Below are 10,378 nucleotides of genomic sequence, written 5' to 3'. Positions count from 1 at the left end.
TACTCGAAGATTTCAGTGTTGAAAAGTGGAAAAATCGGTTAAAGCTAGATTTCAGTGTTGTCAAACGCTATTTTTATTTGGCGCGCTGTTTGACTGCCTAATTGTAAATATTTTAATCTAAACTCAAAAGTCGAGGAATATTCGGTTGCTCTGGCAACCGAATATTGTATTCTAAACTATATTTGTTCTATAAAATCAAGAAATATTGTAAACTCAACAATATTTTCGTTTGTTGAGAATAGTGCAACAAAAGATTCAAAAAGCCCGCGTATTCGAGTATCAAAATTCGGCATTTGGCAACACCATCTCAAAATTGAACAGCTTTTTTAGCCGGAAAAAAGCTACTTTTAACTATAGTCCCGCTAAAAACCTATTAATTTTCTTTCGTTAATTACTCCAAAAACTACGAAATAAATCGAGAAGGCGCACCTGAGGTCGTGTTCGTGCAATTTTTCTCTTTCGTTTGATACCAAAATTATGTAGTTTAAGCGCGTTTTTGGGCCCGAGTAGTATTTATTTCTATACTCACTGTGAAGTAAAGAGTTCGATCTATATTGAACAGGCCAGCTGCTGTGAAGTTGATTTTCAAATGCATCAATTGCATTGAGAATTGTTGCAACTTCTCTTTGACTTCCACCGACTTGGTCTTGTTGAGTAGGGCATGGACAATGCCGCCAGTTTTCTCACTCTTCTTGATGGCCCGATTACTGCCCTCGACTATGGAAATTATGGCAATCAGATATAGAATCATCTGGCAAGAGAAAAATGTAACAAATTCCACAGTCTTGAATTTGCTTTCTCTCTTTGATTTGCCCAACAATGTCTCCAGAACGTAATAGGCATCGAATACGATTATGAGAAAGGCAATCGAAATGATGGTCAACAGCTGATAGGTAAAGTATTTATTAGCTGTGGCCGCTGCCTCGCAGATTAGATGATGGATTTCCATGGATTCTTGTATTATTTCAGCTGGATCCTTTGTGACAATGGTGTACATGGAAAAGGAGTCAAGACATTGTAGGGAACGCTGTTTTTGTGTGGCTTTCAAACTGCGAGAGTCCCATTGATGTGACAGATTCTTAAGAACCTGCGAAGGAAGAAAAAGTATAAATGAAAACCTTTCTTAAAATGTCATAAAATGTTTTTCTTCTTAATACAATTCCAAAATATTAGCAAATATTCTAAGAAATGTCGAAATTGACACTCTATCAGTTGTTAAAGTGAATATGAAGGACACATGGCGTATGAGTGATTTAACAATTAGAAAGTAGAACTAGAACTAGGAGTAACCCGTTACAGAACTTGCTATAAACCTTAATCATTTCTCTTTGAAATAGTTTTTACCACTTTTTATAATAATTAGGACCTTTGGGGATCACATGGCGTATGCATGATCTAACAATTAGAAAGTAGAACTAGACCTACAACTAGAAGTCCTTAATTACAGCATTTGGTATAAAGTTTAATCTTGGACTTGGGAATGTCTTCAACACCACGTTAACTAAAATTTAAGTTAGTTTGCTTTTGGGTCTAAATATTTTTCATTGCTCAAACATTTTTCTTTTATTGTAGACATCAAAAAACTCATCTAAGATCACATATCATTAACCCACCTCATTCAAAACATTCAAATGCTGCCAACAGCGATGAAGGAAAGCCTCAAAAAAGCAATACACAGCTGAGTAGAAAGATTTGTGGTACATAAAAGGCCACGGTGGCTGTGTAGATGGGTCTCACATTGTTCCACAACAACATGCACAAGGAACTAGCCAAATAGGCCACTTGCACAGAACAAATCAACACTAATTTCACATGTCTCAGTTGCATAATTCGTTTATAATTAAAGCAAACGCCAATTTCGAGAAGTCTATCATCAATGTGATAGACTAAATCACACAGTTTGATCAAGAGTCTCACGCGAATGGCACTGCAGGTGAATAGAATACACATTCCCGTCATGCCAATGAATTTCTGCAGAGAATCTCCCACTTGGGAGATTTCCGACTTAAAGAAATAATTCACAATGCTCTGTTGTTCAATGAGAGCCGAGAGGAAGCAATAGCTGAAGAAACTCATTTGCATTAGGGCATTCAAGTAGCCCAAGCGACTGAGCTGGAAATGGCGACCTCCTAGTGGACCCTTTAAACGAAAGGGTGTCAGGCCCAGCAAATAGGTGAAGAATAACAAACTTTGCTCTGCTCCATAAGCATCACTCGCACTGAACATTTCTTTGGAAAATTTGCCCATTTTTATTTACACCCGAAACTATAAATGACAAAACTGATTGGCTCCCAGACATTTTATAGAAACTTTCACTTAGCTTCGGGTTGATTGTGTTATTAATATTTCATCAACCAGGGCAACACCTTGAAAATTGTTGGTAATGGAAACCTGTCAGTTAGTTCCACGTTCCAACGGTTTTCATTTAATGGACAGTTTGCTTTACTTCATTCAATTTTGTTTTTGTTTCCTTTTTTTTTGGTTGTTCTTTTTTTTCCTTCTTTGTGTCTTGTTCATAAAATTATAAAGTATATTTAGCAGGGAGGGAGGTAAAAACGTTTACGACTTGCCAACTTGCGGCTAACGGGGTGGTTAAGTCATTTAATTAATTGAATTCGGTCTAGAACTAATAATTGGCTTGTTAAAGAAACGAGTAAACCATTAAATTTTCTCACGAGACTTATCCACAGTATTTGAGTATTTTATTTTTTAATAAACTAATTCTTTGACTTACTTAAAGGTAGAGAACTTTTTAAGAATTTAATTAAAGTCCAGCAATCAATAAGTAAAATGTACCCAATTTTTGACTTAAATCAAGTCAAATACAAGTATTTTGTTTAATTTGATTGAAATTCACTAATGGAGACGTCGAAGACTGTGGCCTGTTTGTAAATTTTTTTAATAATTAGTTACAAAAACGAATTATTAATTCATATTCTTAAGAATGAAAACTCTCTTACACTTTCGAGAAAGAAAGGAGATTAGAATATACTGCAATTATATAGATATTAGACTGACAAAAACTAACCTATATTTGTCTAAGTTATTGTTTTAAAACATAAAAATATATTTTTAGGGGAACATAATACTCTGAAAGTCATTTGATAGATATTGATACCTTTTACGAAAGTAGTATTTAACATTTTCAAAGGCAATATCTAAATTTTGGGTACTTTTTATATTAACAAAAACGAAAACCAAACGTTTAAAAGATCTTATGGATTATGAATTGAGATAATGTTCTCAGTGATATCAAATTTATGAAAATTGATAACTTCTCTGCAGACAAATTTATCTTATATAAAATGTTCTTGGAATTAAAATATTAATAGGATTAGTTTTAGACTTTTTATGTTGATTCTGGCAACTTTTCTCCCATCTTCAGGAATGGTTTGGTAAAATAATATTGGAAATGATTTGGAATTTCCTTAGACCTTCAAGGAACAATCTTTATCTCAACGCGAATGTGGCTTATCTTAGTAGGAATTCATTAACTATTTAAAGTAAAGAAAACTAAGTATTCACTGTTAAGTTAAGCATAGAACTCATTTCATTCCTTTAAAGAGAATACATTTCTTCGTAATTAAATTCCCATCTTACCTTATTGACCATAATGAATCGCATCTCGACCAGATATGTGAAACAGGAGAACATGGCAATGGCAATGGATATGATTGTATGTTGAATGGTGAATGTAAAGTGTAGGGCCCATGTTGGAGACATGTCGCTGGAATACAGAACCGAAAAGGTGCCATAGGTGAAGAAGACGTTCACAAAGAACATGGTGATCAATAAGGCATAGCTGAATCTCAGGACTTTGCTGTACATAATCTTAACACCGCACGTTTGCAATTGCATATCCATGGTGTGGAATTTCTGCAGACACTGCTCCAGCCGATGCTTGGGTATAATGGCTGCCAAATAGATGACAGTGACGCCAATGAAACCGCTGACAATCTGCATCATGTCGCCAAAGTAGGTGATGCGAGAACGAAAGAAATAACTGGCCACCGATTCACAATTGTTGATAATGGTCAACGAATAGCAGACGGTATACAGAATAATGTGCATAATTCCGTTCACATAGCCGAACACGGATTTCTTAATGTCCTTGCGACGCGTTTTACTGTCTGAGCAGATGTAAAAGGAAGTAAGACCATGCAAATAGGTGACATGGAATAACGGACGCAAACACTCGTACAGCTGCTTGGCGGACAACCAACGTCGCAGAAGTCGTCTCAAAGGACTTAACTCCACCTCCACATCGGTTTCCACTTCCTTGACTTCCATTATGTTTAATATCCCTGTAATTTCGACTGCTTCGCTTGAGCTTCGTCAGACAACTGACTAGAAGGTTAGCAGAATATTTTGCATTTCACTTTGCCGGTCATACGAAATGACAGGACAGGAGGTTTTTAGGTGGGGTTCCGGTGAGTGAAAGTAAATAATTTTCCCATTTTTATGCCGCTGGTTAAACTGTTGCATTTTAATTAATGGTGGTGGACATTTTTCCCCAAGGATAAGATATTCCACTTTATTCCCTCTATTCGGTCGGCATTTTTTTTTTTTCGTTTCCTTCGTAACTGACTTTATCCTCTTGGGTATTCACCTCTATTTAGATCAATGAATGACCAGAGACTACTTTTTCATACACTTATTGTTATTTTCTCTCATAAAAGTTAAGCCTAATGAATTTAAGGGTTTTGCGTTTCCGTGAATGAACTACAATATGTTAGCTGGTATTTATGTTGGCTAACAATGGCCATAAAAATGGCTTGTCAAATTTAGGTGAGATTTAGGCATTAATTCGCCGAAAAAGCCTGTCTGTTATAATAAAATTCAATAGTACTATATACTCTTTTGGGGGCTTGTCCACTAAGTTAGTTCGTGGAAAATGTATTCAATATTATAAACATCCTAGAAGTATGCTTTACTTTCTTATAAATTAGAAAAATTATTATTTAAAGGTTTAAAAATGGTTTTTAATAATTTAAAAATCTTGGCATCCCTTATAATTTCACTCAAAAACTTATTCGGCTAGAATTTTGAATTGAAAATAATAAATGACGCCTTAAACTATGCAATACTTTTCTTCTAACTGCCAAGCCACCTGCAAATTGTCCACCTTCATTTCTTAAATGTGTCAAAACAAGTCTCACACAGTTCATTAGAGGTAAAAGGATTAACATAAATTAATTATCACACTTGATTTACTGCCATTGGCAGCGGTTTGAATCAAGGAATTCCCCTTTGGTAAATAACACTAGTTTTTGTTGTTGTTGTTGATGTTTACTTATTCGTACCTGATTGATGATACTCAAACGACGCTCGAAACTGAAGGCAATGACACAAAACAAACAGATTGCAATCGAAACGACCGAATGTTGCAGAAAGAACGTCATGCAGACACAAAACGACGGTGTGACATCCAATGAGACGAGCAACCGGAAAACCCCAACGAAATAAACACCCAAAATCAAAAGTTTGAAAATCAAAACCAAAATCGAATAACGAAATATACGTGAATATTTCACTCGTACGCCAATATTTGAGAAATTTGTATCCAAACTGTGTAGAATGGTTAGAGTGCCCAGAAGTTTGCAACGTTTCAGTATGGCCGAGGTATAGATCACAGCTCCCGCAATGAGACCATTGAAAATTTGCAAACGATCACCGATCGTGGAGATTTCTGTGCGAAAGAAATAGCCCACAATGGATTCACCTTGCCGCAGCGAGGATATATAACAAAAGCCACATAAAAATATATAAATAAATATATGAAAACACCGAAACAGGACATCTTCAGATACGATTCGCCCATTTTGCGCCGGACCACATGAAACGGTGTTAGGCCATACAAGAAGGTTAGGAAGAATAGAGGACGCAGAGCCTCATACACTTGTGACGAGATAAAATACTTTCGTACGCGACGCAATGCTGTGGACATGATGACGGGCGACCGATTGCCTCTAGCTATCAACGCGAACTGCAGCCAGGATAACGACAACACTTGCGAGCTAACCTTCGCCTGGATGTGGCGGTAAAAAAGAGAAGAAAAATGCAAATAAAAATAACAGAGAGAAAAAACGAGAGGTACATGCTCATAATGAGGTTTCAGGATACCAACAAGTGTGCGTGTGTTTGTGTGTCTGTTTGTCGTCGAGGGGATGCCTTGGGGAAAGGAAGCATAGTCAAACAGACGCCAGACATTGAGTTGTGTGTGAGCAATGGATACATATGAATGAGTTTGCTGTGTACTTCTCGTGACCAGCAATTCGTTATCAACATCAGCATGATAATCATTATTGTCACTGTAGAGACAGACACTCATGTGACACTCAGTTGGCTAGTCACACTTCAACTGGCTGACTAACGATAGGGTTAGGTTTAGGGGTGTCGAAGAAGAAGAAGAAGGCCTTTTCCCTGCCATATGCTGATCATTGTTTTCAATTCTGTTTGACCAGTATGCAAAATAGTTTATTTTGGCACTTGACGTTTGAGGGACATTTTGGGTCAATAAGCTAGAAAGATAAAAAGATTCAATTCTAATTACAAAAATTACATTTAATTAACGATAATTTGTAATGCTTGCAAAAGTATCTAGGCCATTGAACTAAGAATTGAATTATTATTTATTTAATCCATCAAATATTAACCAAACAGATAGATAGACTGATTTGTACCCCATCTAATCCAATTTATATTAACTGTCACATTGATCGGAAAAGAAATATTTAAAGATATTGAACTTTCTTATTTGGCATGGGTGGAAAAGGATCGAAAGCATTATTTAGTGTTGTAAAACGACATTTAAAGCAGGAACCATTACAAGAACTTTTCAATAACAAGTTATGATAGAGTGATCTCAAAAAAACAATCAAAATTGGATTTAGAATATAGTCTATATAAGTTAGTCTTCTAATAGGGTATTTGAAGATGTCCTGAAAAATTCTAGTGTACACATTTTATTACATCTTGTATGACTTTAAAACTTTCCATCTCTTGAATTTACATGCTTGTTCATCAACAGTCAAGTTTAGTCACTTCTTAGATTTTAATTTAAATCAGAATTTAATATATATGCCGGATAGTGTTGGTTAAGCGACTAATAAGTCAAAGCCTACTAGTTGGTTCCAATGGATTGACAGCTGCGTCAGTTGTAGCTCTGGTTGAGCATCTAAGCGGTGAGCATCTAATAGGTGAGAAGCTGAGAGGTGTTTTCAGGTCAGGTCCTATATTAAGAGGGGCCTCGGGGTATAGAGCTCAGAATAATAAACCCTTGGGAACTAACCACATAGTTCTAAATAACAAGTGATTAAGTTAAAAGTAAAAAGTATAAAAACATGAGTGAATTCAGTAAAAGTGTTAACGCTCCGACATACATACATACATACATATATATATGTCGGAATCAGTGCGCTTACCTTTCCTTATTTTATACCATACAACATTGACTCGAATGCCTCAAATCGTTGAAGCATTTGACTATTGAATCAATGATTCCACTATTGAACCAATATATATTGCTTGATGGATATGTCCTTGCTGTAATAGAAGTCTGTGTCGCCTATAAAACAATGAAACTGGGACTTTCTTCAGAACACCGAAACTATTTATAATTTTAATCTATTTGATCACTTTAGAGTGTAAAGTTTAGATCTATTAGTTGGTGATGTTGCGGACAATTTGTTCTAGAGGATCACTTCTGTGGGTAGTCACCCACACTACTATAATGTAGATTGTTTTTTTAAAGTAGTAAACACTTGTGTACCCCGATTCCTTTATAGCGTACTCTTTTGGAAGGTGTGAATTGAATTGAATCGATACTGTGTACAAGGTAAAGGCAGACATAATCACTTAATCAACTTAGTCCCTGGCTGGGGTAGTAGTAGAGTAGGTCCACTAAGCTGTTTTACAAAATTTTACAACTAACCCATTAAAGAGTTCGATGGCAAGTAATTTTTCACTAATTTACTTCCACCTTGGTTTCGTTATAAATAAACTACATAGGTATGTCTACTCACCATATGCAATTGAGCTAAACGTCGCTGTAACGATCGACTGATGGCACAGAAGAGGCAAATTGATATCGATATGGCCACCAGATCATAGATCATGAGAAATGTCAATTGCCACGAGGCTTGCACTTCCATATTGGCCAGGCATACCAAACTGGCGACAGTGACAAAGATATCCAGAGCTGCTACACATATCAGGACTAGCCAGGTTGTGCCCAGTATTCTATTATAGTTCATGGGAAAGTGTAGGGCCAAAAGTCGTCGATCGATTGCCACAATCATTTCAATGGAGCGTCGAAAGTGGCGGCGCAGAAACAATGGCAATATGAATACCACAATTGCGGCACAAATGCCGCCCAAATCATGGGCCCTGGTGGTAAATGCCGAGACACTGTTGCTCATGAAGTGACCAATCAGACTCTCATTGCGCAGATTGATGGATGCATAGCAGTAGGAAATGAGTAACCAACGTGAAATGACATTCACGAAACCATACCAAGTCTCTCGTATTACCAGCGAATTTTGAGGCTCACCGACTTTTGCCATGTGATATGGTATTATGCCAAGGCCAAAGGCAAGGGCAATCAGCATCCGGGTGCCTTCATAGAAATCGTTGGCTCTAAAGAGCCAGCGCCACAAACGTTGGCCCCATCGAATGCCCCAGCTATGGCAAGAGCTTGACGAATCCGCCAGGTAACGCAACATTTTCTATACTAAATTTGTTCACATACTTTTCTGCGCATTTGTTTAATTCGATTGTGTTTGTTGGTGTTGTTGTTGGTGGTGGTGCTTGAGCTGTTATCAGAGATTAAATCCGTATCGCTCGAGTAATTGTTGTAGGCCCTCCATAGCATGTCATCATCATCATCATCGTCATCGTCATCACCATCGTCACCATAGCTTTGCCCATAGGAAGTTGTAATTGGAGGTGTGGTCGATTGGATTTTATGAAATCGGGTTTAGTTATCTTAATTTGCTTTGGCTAATGAGCAAAGCGTGCGGTGCCAACAACAACAAATGCCGGTTAGATAAGGTATTAGGTAGAACAACCCTCAATTAAAAGTCCGTAAAATACATAGATATACCAACAAAAAATAAAACATTTGAATCAAACTTTCTTTAAACTTAATTTTGGGATTAGTAATTAAGCTAAAAAACAAATATGTGTAGAAAGAAGAAGCAAGCAAACAAACAAACACGCCAAGATAAATTGGCACATAATTTTATGGAGGCAAATTGTAACTTTAGTTCCATGGACTCCAAGTGGATTGGTCATATATGATGAATCAGTAAGTAATATTTATGCCATTTAATGTCTTTTGACTGCTTCGTCAGTTCATTTCTGTATGAAAATAGGCGAAAAATGTTTATTTACTTTGTGCGCTTCTCAATTTTACGCTGTGTGATAAATGAATATTGGAAAAAAATGAATAATAGAGATCAGGGTATTAAGAGTGTATTTAAATATAAACATTTTGAAGTAATGTTTGCTTAATGTCATATTTTCTATGTGCTTAATCTTAATATATGTGGAAATTAAGTAGAAATGTAGTTAAAGTTAGGCACAATCAACTCGCAACTTAACTCTTGAAATCCCCCAACTAATTCGTATGTTTCCCCTATAAAAAATGTCCAGCGATGTCTCCGATTGCATGTCCACCGGCTGAACCTGACCTATGTCAATAACATATAACGTATACACAGGGTATGCCAGCGACACTAAAGATAAGTATGGGAGTAATTACAAAACTGATTGGTGTTATAAATCAATTCATAAACATACCACTTAAAGACGTAAAATATAGAAATAAAAGCTGCAAAGATGATAAAAATAGACGTTTTCGAAAACGCCAGGGTCAAATCGATAAATTAAGTTTAATTATAGTTTCAAGTGTCTTCTTCTACTGCACTTGTTTATTACTAGAATACTTAATGCTATCGAGTAATGAATTGAGATGAGAGTACTTGGAAATTAACCACTTAAAAAATGTAGGAACACATTTTTGACTTTATAATGTGTTCTCGAAAGCTCTTCTGAGGATTAGATGACCTAACACCTTTTGGCAAACATTTTACATAAAGTTAATTCATCTATGTAAGTCTGGGCCAACTAAGTATTAGCTTGGTTGGCAACAAGACAAACTGGAAACCAAGACAAAAACTGGCTGCCATCTTGAACAATGCAAACGAGGATGATTGCATAATATGGACCCGCACACACACACACTCCATAGTTAATGAGCTCTCAGCAACAACTGCAACAACTTCAACACCCACAACAAAAACAACAACTAGGCGAACTACGTCACACTCGTGTCAGCCACAAATCAAGCTTAGAATTTTGTCGCACAATTTGTTAG

General features: G+C 36.5%; 2 protein-coding genes and 1 pseudogene across 2 annotated transcripts; all 3 read right to left on the bottom strand.

Annotated features, from left to right (window-relative positions):
• Positions 1-529: 529 nt before the first annotated feature.
• LOC137574893 (putative gustatory receptor 28b) lies at positions 530-4,290 on the bottom strand (the record flags this gene model as incomplete). Its single annotated transcript, XM_068287341.1, has 2 exons — positions 3,601-4,290; positions 530-1,087 (listed from the first exon to the last, which is right to left on the bottom strand). Coding segments are annotated over exons 1-2 (1,248 nt in total), but the record flags the coding sequence as incomplete, so codon positions are not given.
• Positions 4,291-5,210: 920 nt separating this feature from the next.
• LOC137574892 (putative gustatory receptor 28b) lies at positions 5,211-5,973 on the bottom strand (annotated as a pseudogene).
• A 1,180-nt stretch (positions 5,974-7,153) lies between these two features.
• On the bottom strand, positions 7,154-8,723 carry LOC137574894 (putative gustatory receptor 28a). Its single transcript, XM_068287342.1, has 2 exons — positions 8,025-8,723; positions 7,154-7,177 (listed from the first exon to the last, which is right to left on the bottom strand). Exons 1-2 carry the CDS (start codon positions 8,721-8,723, stop codon positions 7,154-7,156), a joined length of 723 nt encoding a protein of 240 aa, XP_068143443.1.
• Positions 8,724-10,378: the final 1,655 nt, after the last annotated feature.

The sequence above is a fragment of the Drosophila tropicalis genome, unplaced genomic scaffold (assembly GCF_018151085.1).
Source record: "Drosophila tropicalis isolate 14030-0801.00 unplaced genomic scaffold, ASM1815108v1 contig_477, whole genome shotgun sequence".
NCBI classification, from domain to species: Eukaryota; Metazoa; Arthropoda; class Insecta; order Diptera; family Drosophilidae; genus Drosophila; species Drosophila tropicalis.
The sequence above is the reverse complement of the archived record's forward strand: the minus strand, read 5'-3'. Positions and strand labels throughout refer to the sequence as shown.